General features: G+C 39.2%; 1 protein-coding gene across 1 annotated transcript; it reads left to right on the plus strand.

Moving 5' to 3' along the window:
- Positions 1–37: 37 nt before the first annotated feature.
- Positions 38–19483, plus strand: PCCB (propionyl-CoA carboxylase subunit beta). Its single transcript, XM_081006695.1, has 15 exons — positions 38–235; positions 3664–3783; positions 4990–5058; positions 5926–5982; positions 7185–7298; positions 8334–8444; positions 9127–9235; positions 10378–10498; positions 11646–11727; positions 13031–13154; positions 14311–14418; positions 15619–15719; positions 16869–16967; positions 17427–17520; positions 19041–19483. The coding sequence occupies exons 1-15, from the start codon at positions 59–61 to the stop codon at positions 19160–19162; spliced, it is 1608 nt and encodes a 535-aa protein (XP_080862821.1). The 5' UTR covers positions 38–58; the 3' UTR covers positions 19163–19483.
- Positions 19484–20538: the final 1055 nt, after the last annotated feature.

Raw genomic sequence — 20538 nt, forward strand, 5'->3', positions numbered from 1 at the left:
CCTCATCCGCCCCTCCCCCCCCGCCCCGTGCGCGCATGCGTCCCCGCAGTCCACAGCCATGGCCGCCCTGCGGATCCTGCGCTTTCGGCTCCCGAGGGTTTCCTTGGCGTTTTCCCGCCGGCTCAGCAACAGCCCCCCTCGGCGCGCGCCCACGGTGCCCGAGCGCATCGAGGAGAAGCGTCGGGCTGCGCTGCTCGGCGGCGGCCAGGCGCGCATAGATGCACAGCACCGGCGGGTGAGCGAGCGAGACAGCGAGGGAGCGCCTGCTTCGCCCTCGTAGTCACAGCAGGCGAGGGAGCCTCTGGTTGGGCTTGCAACAGCTGGCGACCCTCGGAGGGACGAAGGTCCCACACTCGCTTTCCTGACAGAGCGGGGACGGTGCCTGGAGAGTCTAGTTAGTCTGTATGCCTCTGCCCGTATTCTAATAAGATGGGACAGGGGTCCGAGACCCTTTCCACTGGCCCCCAATTTCAAATTGGGTTATGTGGGGGCTACTTACAAACTACCATCTTCAAAGCACATTCGAAGCACAATTTCCCTCCTCAATTCTGGGCACTGGAGTTGGTTAGGGGTAGCTGGGAATTGTAACTCTGAGGGTTAAACTGCAGTTCCCAGAATTGTTTTGGGGGGTGGGGAATGTGTGTGAAATAAGCAGCCCTGATCTGAGGTTAGCCCTGGTTCATCTTGTCTACTTAAGGCCACATATGTGAGGATTTGGAAGTACTTGTACAGGAATGCAAAGTCAAGAAAGTTCTGAAGCCCCCATTAAAAGCACTGTTTCCCAAATATTTTGAAACTACACTGACTGTCATTTCTCACATTTTTAAAAACACTGATACGCATGTGAAGTTACCTTCAGATGTTATCCATTCTCATTTTCAGAAAGGGAAGGCAGCAATATAACGGTCGGGGGTACCTAACTATGGATGCACAGAGAGAGTGTGGCTAAATGTGAATCAGAAGCGTATGTTTTGCAAAGTTCCTGGGATCTTTTTTTACCATTCCCATATTATGTATATAGATATGTCAGCAGATATATTATGGGTATATATTTTTTCTTCATATGTCTTCAGTTTGAGTTGTATTGTTGGAAATACAGAAAACAAAATATTCATCCGCACAACGTGATTAAGCTATTGGATTCACATCTAGATGGCCACTAACCTTGATAGCTCAAAAAACTGGATGTATTCATGAAGGATATATGTACCAAACATTATGAGTCATTATAACTAAATGGAATCTACGTGGCTTGTGGGCACTTGGAAGAATTGAGCTGGCTGCTGCTGGAGACAGTGGTTGTGTTCAGATGTAACACTAAACCATGGTTTAGTATTACATGAGTGAACAGTTGCAGGCTATGTGCTCCCTCAGCCTTCGCAATTGGAAGCTAGTGATAATCATGGCTAGTGGCAAATCTGGTTTTTGTGCAAACCATGGTTTTCTGGTTTTGGACACAATTACAAGGTATAGGTTGTTGCTAACTACAGTCAGAAGTTTCTGGTTATAGAGTGCAAGGGGAGGAAAAAGTACGGTATATGAATTCAAGGCTTCAGGTTGCTAGGGGATGAAATAACTAAGTCATGGCATGACCCTGATGTGATCTGGCAAGGGAGTTTTATATTAACTGTGCTCCACCCCCTCAGCAGTTCAGTCTGTTGAGGAATGAATAATCGCTTTGCAGATTGCATCCTGTAGCTGCATCTGTAATGCTGATGATTATTAGACTTGCCCCATGTTACCAGCCACCTTGTTTTGCTTTAATTCAGGGCAGACAGTTATGGCTTGAAGATCCCTTTGAACTTGCAGTGGAAATAGGAATTAATCTGAACTGTTTTCTGAGGCTCAAATAAGTTTCTTAAAATAATTGCTTTCCCTATCATGTGTCAGAGACCTAAGGTAAAGCACTTATTTATTTAAATTATTAAAATAGCTTAGTAATATTAAAATATAAGACAGTGTCATAGAAACAGATACAACAAAAAAAGAGTAATATCAAAACAGGAATTAAGTAATAGCTTGGTCCAACCCAAGGGAAAGCTTGGCCAAAAAGATATTTATTTACAACTGAAGCAACTGACAGATGATGCTTAATCTGCACTTTTAGCGATACTTATACTGATTTTATTATATTTTGTATGTTGTGTACTACCTTGATATACTTTATGAAAGTACAGATTAGAAATATTTCAATAAATAAATAAAACAAGGGTATTTTATAGTGTAAAGGGCTCTGGCAAGAAATATCCCCTTTCAGGTGATGTTCTGCCTGTAATATTCTGTAGGATGTGTTACCACAAGTAAAATTTCTCCAGATGATTTAAGTGATCTTACAGATCTAGGCAGGGTCAGGCAGTCTTTCAGATAACCTGGCCCCGAGTTGTTCAGGACTTTATATGTCACTAACAAGACCTTGAACATGACCTGGTAGTTTATTTGGCAGCCAATGCAGCCATTTCTGCAAAGGTCATTAGCAGGACAAGATTACAAGTGGCCATGTGGCCAGTGAAGGTGATGGTGTCTAAATGACCCTTCTTTTTCCTAATGAAAAGTTAGATCAGAGGCATGTAATTTTTTTTCTTTTGTTGTTGTTGCTTGTAGCTTCTTTTGCTATGCATTTGCCTTTTATAAGGCTCTCTTTGAAGTGCTGCTTTAACATTTTCAGTGCTTGAATCAATATAAGATGAACATTTTTGCAGGCTTCTTAACATTTTGAGGTGTGGGGGAATCACCATGACAATATGTGACAATTTATTCAGCAATTTATTTTTGTGTCTGATGCCTATTTATATATGAGCAATAATAATGGGGAAATTAAAATAGTTGAATGGTAATTTAGAGCCCCTGTCTTGCTTCTTAAAATGACTTTTGCATGTTGACTTAAATTTCTGCTGAGAATGAAATTTTTAGGAAATTAGAGAAGATTTGTCCATTGGGATTAGAGCTTCTCTTTGGCAGGAATTTCAGTGTATCGCTACTCAGCCTTTTGGCTAAGATAAAATGTAGGAATTTCAGTGTATGATTCATGTACATACATTAAGTTTTTTAAAGGATCAGGCTGAAAAATAGCCCTGTTATACATTTACTTTTTAGATTACTAATAAACTTGTATAAGCTTTTTGTGATTGGTTTTTCGACTCTACCGGTGTACTACATCATACCTTACATCAAACAGAAAAAGTATGATTTATTTAACTTGTTCAATCTACCCTTAGAAAAACACATTTGTAAGTTCTGATACTACATTTAATAGTTTCACTGAAGTCAGACTGTTAAACATGTGAATACAATCCTTTTTCTTTGCTAGCCCCTTCCTCTACTAGTCCTTTATGGGTTTTATTCTCTTCAACATATGTATATAACTCAGCATTGCTTACTTAAAAGGACGAAAATGTAAAAAACCAATTAATCAATAAATCTCTGACAAAATGATCGTTCCAGAAGAGAGCAATTTCTATATTTGAAGGGAAGGTGAAATTAAAAAGGAATTCAGTTGCAATGTTGAGTTTAAGGCAGCTGCTTTCTGAGGAGCAAATTTATGGATTTGAATAAAATCTTAAATTAGTATATGACTTTCTCTTTATATTTGTAATTATGCTTGGCTCTGGTGTACTGAAATGATCTCCAAACCTTAGCTTGTTCATATTATTTCCTGCACTTCAGGGAAAGCTGACAGCCAGGGAGCGTGTTCTTCTTTTACTGGATCCTGACAGTTTTGTAGAATATGACATGTTTGTGGAACACAGATGTGCAGATTTTGGGATGGAGGCTGAGAAAAACAAGGTACCTGGTATATATTTTGCTCGCACTCTTGGGACTGTTTGTCATTTGGAAATATCTGGCTGATTCTAGTGCCTGAGTCTGGATGGTGGATGGTTTACTCTAATAGAATGGATGGTTCTCATCTCTTTCCTCTATACATGCTCTACCTCTTCTTGGTTCATCCCCAATCATTCTATATGTAGTACTTTAGAGACAGAGCCTGACTTGGATATATTACATTCCCTTTCAGTTTCATGGTTGTATTTTACTTACTTCCAATTCATTCCTGTTCCAGGTGATGATGGACTTGTGTTAGTCTGTCTGGATGAAGGAATTATGGCAGACAGTTGTTTCAGCTGGGCTATCTTCTCATCTGTTATTTATAAACTGAGCAAGGCAAAGATATTGTTAAACAGAGATTTTAATGGAGATTGACTTATGGGGTAGCCCAAGCGCCTTGTTTCCTCTGGTTGCAATTTTTGTCATGTCCTAATTCTAAGAATGGGATGCATTATTTGAATTGTTTGTTTGTTCCTAAATACAAGAAAGCTTTTTCCTTGGAATATTTTAACCTTACCTTCAAAGTTTTAGAAGGTAGATAAAATGAAGTTTTAAATAATAGATACTGCTCTTGTAATAATGAAAAGGTAGATTCAGTTTTATGCGTTTCAAAATGTGGGTTGTTTTTTTTAATAAGCCAGCTACAGAAACTAATCTATCCTATTACACAGTACTTCCCAGGTTGCTCATCAGAGTTTCTGTTGATCGTTTTCTTGAATGGCTCTAATTTATAAATTACAGAGCAAGTTGCAAAATTCTTAAATGACACAATTTTGCTTTGACTATCTAGGACTACTTTCTTGTTTTTCTTCCTGTCTTTTCATGATCTTATAGATTCTATATTCTGTTGCTTTTGTTTTTATTTGTGGTTGGTGGAGTGTAAATAAATTATACTCAGCATTAAAGGAGGCTGTTTAGAAGTATGTATTTTTCCTATCCCTCATGACCATCATTTTTTGTTGATCATCTGCTAAGTGCACGATAATATGGAAGTCAGCCTGTTTTAAATGATACAAGCAAAGTATAATTGAAATGTATACTCTGCCCTACATAGAGAGTTTAATTTTCTGGTTAGCAAATACTTGCTTTGGTCATTTATAAGAATTAGATTTTGTTATTTAATCATATTGCTGTTCTGAGTTGTACATTCATTATTCTCTTTTGCAGTTCCCTGGAGACAGTGTGGTAACTGGCCAGGGTAGAATTAATGGCAGATTGGCATATGTCTTCAGTCAGGTATTGCTATTTTGTGTTTTCAGTTGCAAACTCTTTCTTTGAAGCCTTATAAACATTTTTGTATTTCTTTACATTTGCTTTTCATTTGCAGTGCATTTAGTTTGCAGGCATGTATTATGCCTGCAATTCAATAGAATTTTAATTACAGTCAATAAAATGACTACATCTGTCCATTTTGACTATTTATACAGTATTTCACAGCATGTTCTTGGACTATATAATCCTTATAACATGTAAGAATAGAGTTGCTTTGCAGAAGCTTACTTCTGATACTGCAGTCCCTTGTCTCTCTTTTTTTAAAACAACAACAACAACAACAACAACAGGGAACTGGTTATAATACAACATTTTAACAAGCGTGACTAACCCATTGCCCTTCAGATGATGTAAGGCTGCAACTTCAATATTTCTTGACTACAGTATTTTCCATGCTGCAAGAGTTGCAGGAGTCCATTGGGAATAAAAGACTTGCACTACAGAAACCTTGTGGGATCTTTATATTTTGTACGTGCATTGATTTCTGGCATCACAGTGGTACCTCGGGTTACAAACACTTCGGGTTACAAACGCTTTGGGTTACGAACTCCGCTAACAACTTTTAAGCTAGTAAGCTGTATCTCAGTCCCTCCTCATGTGCATGCTCTGCCTGTGTAGGGATAGATTGCACTCCTTCCATGAGGCTGAAGTCTGTTGATATTTTCAACTTGCTTGAAGACAATTACACTGAATAATTGGGAGTGCAAAAAAGTCTGTTTTACTGGTGCTCAAGGGCAAGGCAGGGGGAAAAAATCTAAATCTAGTATATATATATATTTGGCATTCTAAGCTATTATTGTATTTGATCTTTGAAATACAATCTTTATGTAGGACTTCACTGTGTTTGGAGGCAGTTTATCTGGAGCACATGCTCAAAAGATCTGCAAGGTAAGCATTTTAGAAGACAATAGTTACAAAATTCTTAAGTGCCTGCAAAATATGACAATGGAGTGTTTTTAAAAGTACGTTATGCCTCACACGAATCCTTGCTACATTGAAGTTTATTTCATCCCCTTCCCTGATTAGTGTCTTCAAGTCTTAAGATACCATTTTTTTCAACACAATACAGATAGATACAGTTTCAAAATAAGTGTAAATACTCCTGAATTTCAAAAAAACTCATCTTATTCAACTCATGGCAGTTCCTTTTCAACTAAGCTACTCAGCTTGTACAAGCCCCTAAATCTTAATAGCCTATTGCTTATTCAGCTCCAGTACTGCTGAATTCCCTCTCTCCAAACATAACCCATTTTTTCATAATGATAAGAAGTCCATTTGTTATTACAGAAGCTAAGATGTTGCTAGGATAAAATACCTCACAGTTAATTCATTCAGGAGTACATTTGAGGTCACAATTCCTGATAAGTGGTGATATGAGTTGTGAAAAGTATCCATTTCTGTCATTTCTTGAATATAACAAATAGTTGATGAAGTACTTCTCTTGGTAGTCCTTTCTAGAAGATAGATGTATAATGGTTAAAAATGGGTGGGGCCTTTTTCAGAGAGGTTTGCCTGATACCTGCCTCCAGTTTGATACACCAATGTCGTTTGGGTATCAAATATATTGTTACTTTCCCAAGATTTTTAGATAAAGTTTTGATCTTGCTGTATTATGATGCTTTTGTGATCTTGAGGTTTTTTTCATTTGTCACACTCTATAATCCATAAGTGCCCTTTATCAGATGGGACGGGCTTGCATGTTTTAAAACTATATAGAGAAGCCTCAATGAGCTGAGCAAAGCACTGAGGATCTCTGAGGCTCATGATGCTAAATGATGGCTTAGCGTTATGTGTGAAGTAGCCCATTGTTTAAGATGGTCAAGCACAAATATTAAAGAGAAGAGTTAATTGAACATGAAGGTGTATTAATAATAATAGTGCCAGGTGGGGGTGGTTGACTGGCCAGTAGAGGTTTATCTGTAGATGTCGTAACAAGAAACAGACATAGGACTTGAACGCATTCTGATCAAAAATGAAAAGAGATCCTATTTTATAATATGATTATTAATTATAATAAGTGCTCACTATTTTATGTTAATTAAGCTTGTGGTAGGACTTCACTAGTAAATCAAGAGTTTCTGTATCCTCAGATAATGGATCAGGCTGCTATGGTTGGTGCTCCTGTTATTGGGTTGAATGATTCTGGAGGGGCCCGGATCCAGGAAGGAGTAGAGTCCCTGGCTGGTTATGCTGATATATTTTTGGTAAGAGACCTCTTAGGTAAGCAAGCTGATTCTTGACGCTACAGATGAATAGCCTAGGAGCTACTTCTGACTTTCTGAAAAAATAATGAAACAGGAAGCATGAGTGACACAACATTTCTTTTCCTGCTGCTTCCAGGTCTTACGCGAGGGACCAGGGAGGGGGCTTTTCTCCTTTATACAGGGGCAAAATGCACATCTTCTCTCTCATTTTCTTTTCATGAGATGCTGTTGTTTCTAGGTGTTGCTGCTAGAAGTCACAATTAAGGGGGAACAGGCCCTGAAATTAATATACTTCATTTAGGAGGTTATTTCTTTTGCAGTTGCTGTACGTTACTGTTACTCTTTAGGCACAATGATACCTCCCTGACCTTTCCCCTGGTTGCATCAGTATGTCTCCCCATAAGTATAAAGACTGTAGTGCGTATTCGGTTCCTCATTTTAGCCCTCTCCTGCAAACAGAGAGCTGCTGCAGCCATCAGCATTCACAAAGCTCTCCAGGCAGCCAAAAGGAATAATTATGTGGGTGAATGAACTGCAGTAGCAGCATCTCTCTCCTTGCTTGTGAGTACAACCCTGGAGCCAGAAGAGGGCTGGAAAACGGCTCTCCATATCCATCTGCCTGTACCAGCTGGCGGAAGCAGCAGCTGCTGCCGCCACCAACACATGGGGCATTCAGTACACATGGGACTTCAGCTAGAGCCTGCTTCAGGAATCTGATCCTGGATACTTAATTCTCTGACATTGCCTCTGTCTCGTGTTTTTCTCCCTTTTCCTTGCCATATTTGTTCTGATGCACAGGGTTTTGAACTTGGATTAATTTGGATGGGAGTTTAAGATCCCGGTTAGTGGATGAACAATGAAGCTAGAACAAATCGAATGTTATTTCTGTTGGCTAATACATTCCTACAACATCATATTTTTATATGAAATAGTTTGTTGCAAAAGTTTAATACAGATTTAGGAGCGCTTTGGGAACTTTGACTTGGAAGTGGTATAAAATGTGTAAGCAATGGAGATGTTTGTTTTCTTTTACAGAGAAATGTACTATGTTCTGGGGTAATACCACAGATTTCTCTTATTATGGGCCCTTGCGCAGGAGGGGCTGTCTACTCTCCTGCTTTAACAGATTTCACATTCATGGTAAAGGTAAGGATGTAATGTTAGTTGCCTTTGACTGTAATAATAACATAGTTACTAGGGAGTAAGCCACATTGAACACAGTGGGACTTAATTCTGAGTAAACATGAAGAGAGTGAGTCTTACGAGAGCAGTTGTTTCAAGGAGTTTCTTGCTAGTGGTGGCTGACTCTAAAAATGGATGTATTTCTGTTCCTTTAGAAGCTCTGGCTTAAGGAATAACATCTTTTTTTTAACTGCCCTTCTATTTCAGGCTGTAGCTGTCACCTTTCACATCTTCTAATTATGCCGTGTCTTAAATATCTATTGAGTCGGTTGGCTTTGAGCTGTAAAAATTGTCTTGCTTGGAAATGAAAAATGAGAGAGGATATTAAAACTGGAAATTTCAGTAGTACTGGACCTGCAGTTAAGGTGGCACAGTCTGTGCTGTATTTTTTTGCAAATACAGGAATGTAAATGCTTTACTGGGAATCCCATGTACCAGCTGTGTGATCTGTTGAGGACTATGGCTAAATTAGAGTGAATTCCAACCAAATGCCTTGTTAGTTTGAATCAAAATAAATTAGAAATTGAAATATTTGGACCTTTTTAAATTAAGTTTTCCTATTTTGAAAGCACTAAGGGATGAAAAATGCAAACACAGAGAATGTCACATCTTGCACCTCATACTTTGCAGTTGTTGTTTCTTGCAGGACACATCCTATCTATTCATAACAGGCCCTGATGTAGTCAAATCAGTCACCAACGAAGATGTTACTCAGGAGCAACTTGGAGGTGCAAAGACCCACACTGCAGTATCAGGTCAGAAATGGTTAAGTTGTTTATAATTAACATTTGCTCCTGTTTGCAGTCCCCTTATGAAGTGATTGAAGAACAATATGAAGAACATAGTAGTCCAGTCATATAAAATTAGTCTTGCAGATTAGTTTGGAACAGGCACCCCTAACTTGCAGCCCTCCAGATGTTTTGGCCTACAACTCCCATGATCTCTAGCTAATAGGACCAGTGGTTAGGGATGATGGGAATTGTAGTCCAGAACATCTGGAGGGCCGAAGGTTGGGGATGCCTGGTTTGGAACATAGTAAAAGTACCTGCTGGTTGTCTTTGGCTGAAAATTATACTACAGGGGGTGACAGAAGACTATTAGAGGTATTGTAAGAGAATGTGTGTAAGAGAGATGGAGATACTGGGGCTGCTTCTGTCTAATAAGCGTCAAGGGGGAAATGTACCATTAGAACTGCCTTATTTGATCCCTGACCATGTTGCACCCAGCCTGCTTCTATGCATGGCGATCCTGTTTAGCCATAATGGCACATAGTTGCTGATGTGACTGTGTGCAAAAATACTTTCTCTTCTATCTTTCTTGCTAGTCACTTTCATTGGTTGAACATGAATTCTAGTACTGGGTGTGTGTGTGTGTGCGCGCGCGCGCGCTCTGCCACTTTCCTAACTCTGTAAACCTCAATAACATGGGTGCGAAACTGTTTTTAGCCTGATGGCTACATTCCCTTGTAACTAACCTTCCTGGGACTGCTGCCAGTGGTAGATAGGGCCACATCTCTTTCTCTCACACTCACTCATATACATCCACAGACACATTCAGTCTTTCAGATCCATTTAACACCTGCTTTATTTTGCAAAGGGGCTGAAAATAGGGGTTCAGTATGACCCTTGAAATGCAAGATGGAGTGGAACAAGACTAGGATGGATGTTCGGGGTGGAAGTAGATGTGTGTAAAACACTGGCACAGTTGATCAAATATGACTGCTGATCTGACACTGTTTCTTTTGGTGGACATTAAGAATATCCACTGGCATTTCAGTTAATGCTATGACATTTTAGAGCTTTAAGAATTTGCTGTGAAGATCTATTTCTTGTCCTGTTGGAAAGTTCATTGGAATCTTTGCAACGTCAGATGGATGTTTGATTTTTTTGTATTATAGGGGTTGCACACTGTGCCTTTGAGAATGACATAGATGCTTTGCTCAATCTCAGAGAGTTTTTTAATTACCTACCGCTTAGCAATAAGGATCCAGCTCCTGTCAGAGAATGCCATGACCCTATGTAAGTTATATTTACAAATAATAGATGTTCATAGAATCAAAGCGTGTTTCAGAGTTTATCCCGTCAAATGTCTGCAAAGTTACAGGCAATGCCCATTTCACGTGGGGGTTCTGTTCTAGGGCCCCACATGCACTGGCAGAGCGCATATAAGTGCACCCCGCCTGGTTCTGCCTTTTCTGTGACATGTTGAGTGATGTATTTGGTAACTTGTGGGTTCAGCACCATACGTGCGTGCACGATCATGCTTCTTTAGGATGTGTGTTATTCGGTCTTTGCTTGTATGATTTTCTCGATTTGTATCATTGAAGGAGACACCTATCCCTTTGAACCCATTTAGGAAATAAAATTCCTGGGTGATTTTATTATTTTTGGATAGATTCACAATTAAGTCTTGTGAAGTGGGGATGCAATGGGACTTTGGCTTCCATGTGTTATAGATACTCCTCCACAGAGATTCCTGTTGGAGGTCTGAAGAGTAGAAAACAAAAATTCTCCTTTAACAGCAGTGGAAGGGTATGGTATATGTTGCCGTTCAGTTGATGGGCCAGATTTTGGATATTTTCTTTTACACTTTCGCCTCCTATCACTTCCTTTTGCTGGTTAACAAAATGAGGCTGTTCTTTCCTAAGTAGTATCTGAAAATGCAACAAGTCAACTAAAGAGAATGGGTTGAATTCGGATTTCCCTTCCATTTTTTAAGGTAGCTGAAATCCAGCAAAAGGCTCTTGGTTGATCCATAAGGGGGTAGGATAGATGTTTTTGTTGATGTTCCCACCAGCCCCAGCAATATGTTCCATGCTAATATGGAGTGTCCCCTAACCTTCTGGAACAGCTTTTGGGGGGCACAATGGACTGCAGATGAAAGGTGCAATTAACAAAAATTGCCTGCTCTTCTCCATCCTCCAGTACAAGCAGGACACATATTTGGATCCATCTCAGTGTTGGAGGGTCCTTTATTGTAAACATGGAGAATAAAGTAAAAGCGGGGGGTGGGGGGGATCTCCTTCATTCTCTCAATATTCTGGAATTGAATTCTGGAATTCAGTCAAATAGTCCTAGGTTGTAGTCATGTCTCCTCACGAGTAATTTTCTCGTATGAATTATGCTACGATGTAAGTTTATTCCTTTCCATTCTCTGTGTTTAAAGCAACCGGTTGGTTCCTGAGTTGGATACCATTGTCCCGATGGAATCTACTAAAGCTTATGACATGGTGGATATTGTGCATTCGGTAAGCTCTGTTTACCAGTGTATTACAGCTGTTGCGATAATTTTGTGTTTACACATGATGCATAAATATCCATTGCCTCTGAGAATTGTTACATGTTGTAAATACGGTGCATTTTCTTGTATGTATGCACGCTGCAAAAATACCGTTATTTAGAAATGTGTTCCTTAATAAAAGTGGGAAAAGGAATATAACTGGATATATAAAAGGGTTCTTCGCCTTTATTCTCACCATTTGACAAAAGGTTATGCAACCTGTGGGTTAAACTTGATTCTAAATTGCATTATATCACTGTATCTGAGGAAATGGTCTTGATGCCCACATTAACTACCATTGATTTCATTGATTTCCATATATAAAGAAGATGTATAGCTTTAATTATTTCCATGGTGTTTGATTTCCATATAGTAAGTGTAAAATATGGTTACAATATTCATTGTTTTGAGAGTCAACTATAATTGGACACCATGCTTTGGAGGTGTTGTAATAATAGTGGCTGAGCTCCAGGGTGAGTCACTGATCTTTCTCCATTTTTTAAAAAAAATAAAGATTTTATGTTGGTGTGAGGATCCTTTGACCTCATTCTATGTCTAAAACAGTGGGGCCTTTAATGGTCTGAGGGCCATATGGTCTTGTTGCAAACCCCCTAGGGGCCACATTCCAAATTTAGGGTGGTGAAATGTCTCTCCAGCCCCATGATACACTCTTAATTTTGGATGTTACCCAGTGGAACCATAAATCTAACCAGGATCAGTCAGGAATTTCAAAATGAATCTTACTAACACTTTTAACTTTAGTGCTGTATGGAAGAGCACTGTCGACAAGACGTCTTAAGAGCAGGGCCAGATTTAGGTTTGATGAGGCCCTAAGCTACTGAAGGTTATGGGGCGCTTTATATGTCCAGCTGTCCCTTGTCAACTACAAATTGTCGCTGTTTTTTATGCTGAATATGTGCTATATGGTAATTGATGGACCTAATAGGTATCTAAAGCCATTTGCACATAACAAAATATGTATTTTATCAAAGTAATTGTTGAACTGAAATACAATAAGAAATGTACATCCAGCTTTCCCCCCCCTTTAAATTTTTTTGGGGCCCACAAGAGAGTGGGGCCCTAAGCTATAGCTTGTTTAGCTTATACGTAAATCCAGCACTGCTTAAGAGCAGTAAAAAATTGAAAAAGATTCTTAAAATACTGTTTCAACTGTCTTACATTTTAAATCATCTTTGTGTGATACAGATATATATAGGAGTGTGTATTTCACTGCTCCGCGACAGTAAGATATTTGAATCTCATTTGTGTAGATAGTTGATGAGAGAGAATTCTTTGAGATCATGCCCTCCTATGCCAGAAATATCATTGTTGGATTTGCCAGAATGAATGGAAGAACTGTTGGAATAGTTGGCAACCAGCCCAAAGTAGCATCAGGTAAGAGGAGGGTGGCAGTGGCTGGGAACCTTTATAATGTCAATTTATGTTGAAAGCTTGGAAAACTTACATTTGCATGTTGCATCTGTTTAAAACCTCATTGCTGAATAGCTCGATATGTTCTCTCTAAAAAAATTTGGTCCTAAGGTAGTTTAGTGTTCTTTTGCAATTAAGGTGAAGGTTTGGCACTCTGTGCATACTGCAAATAGAGTAAAACCTGCTTGACATCCTTGTGTTGTTCATGCTTTGTAAGTACGGCTGGCCAGTATTCAAAGAACTATGAAACGAGATGTGCTTTTAGGTGTAAATAAGTGGTGTGTTGGTGGTGTTAGCATAACACCACCGTTTCTGTACATGTTTGGAATCTATTTCCCTCTCCTGGTATCCCTTTTATACACCCACCCACACGTCACCACCTTCTTTCCTTCTCTTCTTTCCTCCCTCCAGTCCATCGGATCGTTTTATACTTCTGGCAAAGTATTCGACTTCCAAGACTAACTGCTTGGATATGCCTCCCGTAAAAAGAAATGTTTTATGTTGATAACCTTGGTCAGCTGAAGATGTTAAAAATCTTTCAGCATCAGTGAATTATAGGATTAGTCCTGCAATTATACCAAGATTTCAGGCACCTCAGTCTGAAACATCCAATGGTGGTCATGGTTACCAACATAGCTCATGTTGTTACAAGATTTATATGTAAGTGTTTTGGTCTCTAAATTGTTGGCGTTTGCTGGGGCGAGTGGCATTTTAGAGTATGGAATAGAATTCAGCTGCCATATTGATATTACTTGTTTTGATTCCCTCCCCACCACAGATTAATGTAAACGACTTACAAAGCTAAAATGTAGTCATAGATAACAGCTTCCTGAGAACAGCAAGAGTACGTGTGTTTGTGAACATTTATGCAGGTTAGATAAACTCTGTTCAGTATTTCACAAGGAGGTAGAAAATGCTCTTTTGCATAGGGTGTGTAAAATGTTGCTGCTGTTGCCTGTTTGGGTGATATCTAACCAAGTAAACTCAGGGTAGACCCATCAATTTTAATGAGTACCCCGAGTATGATGAACATTGAATGTCACTTTTTGTATACGATGGCCACTGCAAAATGTTCTTGAAAAGCCTTGTAAGAATCTTGTCTACTTTGTCTGAAATTTAGGCTGTTTGGACATAAACTCCTCCGTGAAGGGAGCCCGTTTTGTTCGCTTCTGTGATGCTTTCAACATTCCTCTGATAACTTTTGTAGATGTACCTGGATTTTTACCAGGTAGGTTTTTCTTCTGCATCTTCTTTGACTGAAGATGGAAATGAATTGAGTGGAAGATATTTCACTTGATTCTTCTTACCTTTGGAACTGAAAATAGTCCTTGTATCAAGGAATTGGGAGGTGGGGTTACTTTTTATTTCAAGTGCAGAGGTAAAGCCATTACTCTATCCTTTGCACAGCTTCCTCCTTCCTGTTACATGTGTAAAATGACATCAGTCGCATTTTTAACGTTTATCATCGTGAGGTTGAACATTCTCACAGAGATTGTATTCCCGGAGAGAGTTTAGTAGTGGTGCAAAATCCACTGAAATAAAAAGTATGTGAAAAACACTAGAGAAAGAAAAGGTATTAGTCTTTTCATCCAACTTAACTGCCCTGTGTCATCCTTCTTTAAGTACACAATTAGTTTAAGTACTTTGTATACACCAGGAAGCAGTCTTTTAGATCTCTCTATGGGGGCTCTATAGCTTTCAAATGAGAATGAGTGTCGTGGATACAGCTCTTCATGGCACTGACCTGTATTAAATAAAGCTGCATTATATAGCCTGCGTTTATAGCTTTTTAGCTCCTGTGCTGGTGAATATTATGGAGGCAATAGGGATACCTGCTCTCCTTAAGCAGTTGTTGCTTGCCTGTGCTTCAGGCGAGTGCTGAATCACGAGGCTGACATTTGTAGAATGCATTTATTGGTGCCATTTAATCACATATAATTAAAACTGCAGAACTAGGATAAGATTTTGGTGTAATAAAAGGTTTTGGCTCAGTGGATCCCTTTCAGTCAAACCAAGAATTGCCATGTAGAAGATTATGTGGGATTTGCTACAAGGCTGTATGTAGCTCTATTATAAGAGCGTATGAAAAGTCCTGCTGGATCAGGCCAAAGGCTCATCTAGTCTTACCACCTTGTTCTCCCAGTGGCCTACTAGAAGCCTGTGCAATGCCTGCAAGCATGAAATTCCCAGCCTCTCTTCTATAGATGCATACTGCCTCTGACAGTGGAGGTAGAACATAGCCTTACCCTCCACAATACCTAGCCTGCTGGTTGGTGTTTGATGCAGTCATGCAGTCTACCTCTACTCTTGTAGAGGCTTTTAACAGCTATCTTAATTAGTGCTGGGTGTATAGTTTCTTATTAAATATCCTCTCTTGGAGACAGTAAATTTCCTTTAATCACGTTTTGCTGGTTCCTGTTGTTTTCAGGGACATCTCAGGAATATGGTGGGATTATACGCCATGGAGCAAAACTGCTCTTCGCTTTTGCAGAAGCAACTGTGCCAAAAATCACTATTATCACAAGGAAGGTGAAGTAAAATTGTATTGTATAGTTGCTAGCTGCCACACGCTGTTGAGAATGCATAGAAGATATTTGTCTTATCTTCAGCTCAGCTGACCTCATCAACACCAATTCTTCCAAGCTCTGTTTTGATTTTTTATATCATAATATAACATCATTTTTTGTTTCACTAATACTACTAAATTTCTCTAGATACCCCACATTCAAGCCTGTTTCCCCTTAACAAATGCTGCCTCCGGAGCTGCTTCTAGCCTAATGATTCTCACATAAGTTCTTTTATGTAGAATCTGAATACAACTGCCTTATACATACACAATCTCAACCTGAAGTCTTGGATTATATGTTATTTCTAGTTTGGGAACACTCATTCCAGGGCTAATTGCCTGATGCCCAATTTGATGAGTTTTAGGCACCAGGCCAAGTCTTTTAATAGGCCCACACTTTTAACATTGAAGCTGCTGCATGAGATTTATCATCTGTTTTATGTGCTGCTCTTTTCTTATGTATAGTTATTGTATTCTAATATTGCCAAGTATTTAACTATTTTTGCAAATCACCTTGATTATTTTTAATTAGAAAGCAGGATACAAATTTCTTAAATAGTTCCAGGGCTGGCTATGGCGGAGGATAAATATGAGGGGATGTTTAACGGACATTACACATTCTAGGAATGCAGGATGCTTCCTTATTCAGAGTCAGGCCGTTGGTCCACCTAGCTTAGTATTCTCTGCATTGACTTGCAGAGGCTTTCCAATGTTTCAGAAAAGAAACATTCCCACCCCTACCTGGAAATGGTCAGGGACTGAACCTGGGATCTTCTACATGCAAGGCAGATGTTCTGCCACTGACCTACGGCCCTTTTTAAGATACCAAGAAATCAAGGAATAAACTATATAGGTTTAAAAGTCTGTAAGTGGAGAAAGGGAAAGATGAATGAAAGAGAGAAGGAAAGCTAGGCCATTCCACTGGAATTTGAAAATGCTTTAAATAAGTGAGAGTGGATGCTTCATGATAACTATATCACATAATTATTGAATGGTTGTAGTAGGAATTGTCTGCTTTCATACTATTAATATTAAGAGACTAACTATCCTGGTATATAAACATAATGATTAAATACAGTACATAACTTGTTGACACTTATTTCCTGTTCCAGGCTTATGGTGGGGCCTATGATGTGATGAGTTCAAAACATTTAAGAGGAGATGCTAATTATGCATGGCCAACAGCAGAGGTAGCAGTGATGGGTGCCAAGGTAATTTGTCCCCATTTGTACTCAGCTTATCTGGGTCTGGCAGGTAGGCCAGATTGTTACACCACCCCTCCCGCATGGGTCAATCACTTGATGGCATACAACTTTTTTTTTTGCCCACAGGAGTTTGCAGAAGCCCTTTTCAAAGTGCTCTCTTGCCCAGCACTCTGCAAGCAATGCCAATTAGCTGATCGGCTGTGCCTTCAGATCCCCTTTTGGCTGAGCCAAGTTTTTACCTGCTCCACACCTGATAGCATACTACATCAGGTGTAGAGCAGGTGGGTGTGGCTTGGCCAAAATGGCCTTGGAGGCCAAATGGGGAATGCTGGCAGGCCTGATTACCTGCAAGCTGGAGGTTCCCCACCCTTGTTGAAAATGGTTTAATGATGACCAAATCCACATTCCAAAGGCCTTTACAACTATGGGTTGAAATAATATCATATTCCTATATTTTCTTCTTAGGGAGCCGTGCAGATAATTTTCAGGGGGAAGGGGGCACATGCAGAAGCAGAATATGTGGAAAAGTTTGCAAATCCTTTCCCTGCAGCAACCAAAGGTAGTGGCTTTGAGAATGTCTATTATTGAAATTTCAGATACATAAAGTTTTTTATTGTGATTTCAGTGTTCTTTCACTTCTTATTTGGGTGTTTATTTTAACTGCATTCAGATGATCATGTATGAGGTTAAAAAGCTAATATGAATTAGAATTTTGTCCCTCTGCCAGCCCCTTTGTTCTTCCTCTATGCAGGCAATCAAACCATGAAGTCTCTTAAGTAATCATCATTTCCCATTTTATCTGAATCGAGCTACTGTGGTTACTTGCTTTAAAAAAAATCCAAAGCATACAGCACTGGTTTTCTAAATTTTAACTAAAATTCCTTCTTGGGGTTGTCCCTTCTTAAACATTGATATCTGCAAAGCATAGTTACAAAATTGAAGTGTATATAAACTCTATAGCCAACTACCTTCCTGGCAGATTGAACATTTAAGAAAGTCAATTCAGGCATGTGGAGCAAAGGGCAATATATTTTCATATTACAGTTCATTACATTTATTTATTCGTTCTTAGAACTTTCGAAATGTGGGCAAAGGCACAGAATGTAAAGCACCATCAGCTGATCTTCAGGTCTTGCAAAGCCCCTTCTTTGCAAGCACAGACCATCAACTGATTGATGGTGCTTGCAAACCCCATTTGGGGGCAGGTAGCTGTGACTTGACTGACATGGAGCCACATGGGGATGCCTGGCAGACCTTCCTCCACCCACATGTATGATGCATTGGTGTGTGTATATATGTATTACGGTGCATTGTTCGGAATGCAAAGCAGAAATTACTAGGCCACCAATGCTCTTTAACATTTATAGCTATGTGTTTCACGAACAGGCCCAGGATCAGAGCCACTTATTTTTAGTTGTATCCCCTGCTTCTAGATGACTCAAATCCTCTGCCTTTGAGAGCTATGGCATGATTGTTTAATCAGAGCATTATTTAAGATCCACGATCCCTTTGCTTAGAGGTTATGCATCTGAGATGAGACTTAAACTTATTATAGTAATTCTGAAGTAAAATTATCTGTGTTGAACAGCATAATTTGCAGTGTTTCTGAAGTGGTTTTCCTCTTTTAAAAATTACAAGAGAGAGATGGGAACTTGCAGAATTGCAGTAAAATTGTTCAGTTTTCATATGTAAATGTAATCAGAATGATGGCAAATGTTTTTGCAAAGCCATATTCCAGATGTTTGGCTTAACAGGTTGTTTCTCCTCCCTTGCTTGTTTGGAAAAATGAAACATTTCTGTGGACTTAAATCATGAAATCAAATATTGGTGATCAGTACATCCTAAAATCCTGATTTATCCCTTTTTAGAGGAATTTGTTTGTATTTAAGTTGATGAATAAGATATGCAACACTTTAGCAGTTCATGGCTTCCTCTGGAGCAGCTTGCACAAAACATCAACTTCGATTTGGTGGAAGGCTAATGTGAACCTATTAAAGGATTATCTACTGCATGATGCTTTTTGCTGCAGAAGCAGTTACAGAGCAATGGGAATAAACTGTCAAACCTGTTTTATAACAGGGTTTGTTGATGACATCATCCAACCTTCTTCAACTCGACTGCGAATCTGCCGCGACTTGGAAGTCCTGGCTAGCAAAAGACAATCCAACCCCTGGAAGAAGCATGCCAATATTCCTCTTTGAATTTGTTTTAAGGAAAAGGGATGATAGGTTGCCAGGAAAGCAGTGGAGCCCAACTCAAATCCTGACTGAATCGTCGGAAGTATGTGGAAATTTTTATGGATTAAATTCTAGAAGGGTTGGGATACTATGAGATTGTAGACAAGGAATTAATTGTACATTTAAGCAAAAGGTACAACATATGGAAGTTGTCACGATATGCTGCAACTTCATCTTTGACAGTCTAAAGACAGAACGGATAATCATACATAAATGGAAAGCCAGCATATTGCAACAGAAGTCTAAGAGAATATGGAATTAAACTATTTTGTTTCCTTTAAACAAGATTGTCTGTGGGGAGATTATTTGTGGATTAGATTCAGAGGATAATAATGCAAAACAGGATTTAATCCTGCAAGGGGAGATGGAAATTACCTGCATGGGATTCATCGCAAGAAAATATTACAGGATTTCAAGGTTTTCTAATGCAGATGTTATTCAGTATAAATTTATTACCTGTCAGATTTTGGTCTCCTCAGCTACCTAACAAGACTATTCTCCTATCACAAGAGATTGTTTTAGGCCTCTGAAAGGCTTGTGAGAGACGATTTTCCTTTGTGCCTATGCATAGTACTTCTAATTGAGGAGCCCTTTTGCCAGGTAGAACCAAGCAGGCCAAAAGAGGTTCATTCATTCTGGCCTGATATACCTTACATACAGAATTTAGCCACTTTTAAGGTAATCTCTGGTTCCCTGTCCTCTATTAAGTATTTTAAGTACTAATCATCAGTTCTGCTTGGGGTTTACTGCATGATTGGCGTGATAAATATAATGTGTATAGCCTTGTAGTAATGACAAATTTAGCAGGGCATGCGTAGCAGTTTCAACTTCCTTCAAACCCCACAGGCATGTTCACTGTGAATATGGTTTGCCTTCAAATCTGCCCTGCAGTAATGCTGATGGAAAGATGTTAAATCTGGCAAGGGTAAGAGCTCTTCTAAATTTGGGTATTTCTGTTTTGGAGAAATACCTTGCTGGAGTAAACCCCCTGCCATTATCTTTAATTTCTAGATACTTTGTCATTTCACTCATGTGGCATTGCAGCTCAACATCCCATATTCGTTGCTTAATTGTGGATGTGGCTCTCTCATATCTACAGGTTATCAGAGCCTGCAGTGTGAACCCTAGACTTCTCAGTTTCTTTTCCATTTTGTTTGACATGTTTGACAATTAAAATCAAGGGTGCCAGACTTACCGGGAAGAAAATTAGTTTTAGCCAGTAATGGAGCTTCAGAATCCACATCCAGGACCGAACTGGGATTTGTTCAAGGGGAAAAGATAGTCAGAAAACTGGGCTAACAAATATTCAAAGCCTTTGACAGAAAAGTAGTAATAATAAT

The sequence above is a fragment of the Podarcis pityusensis genome, assembly GCF_964106645.2.
Source record: "Podarcis pityusensis genome assembly, chromosome: 5".
Lineage (NCBI taxonomy): Eukaryota > Metazoa > Chordata > Lepidosauria > Squamata > Lacertidae > Podarcis > Podarcis pityusensis.

What these genes read in the sequence shown, in the direction of transcription:
- PCCB (XM_081006695.1), top strand. Translation starts at nt 59, where the DNA reads ATGGCCGCCCTGCGGATCCTGCGCTTTCGGCTCCCGAGGGTTTCCTTG. An exon ending in ATGCTCAAAAGATCTGCAAG is followed by an intron (nt 5,983 to 7,184) that starts GTAAGCATTTTA and finishes CTGTATCCTCAG; the next exon opens with ATAATGGATCAGGCTGCTAT. An exon ending in AGAGAATGCCATGACCCTAT is followed by an intron (nt 10,499 to 11,645) that starts GTAAGTTATATT and finishes CTGTGTTTAAAG; the next exon opens with CAACCGGTTGGTTCCTGAGT.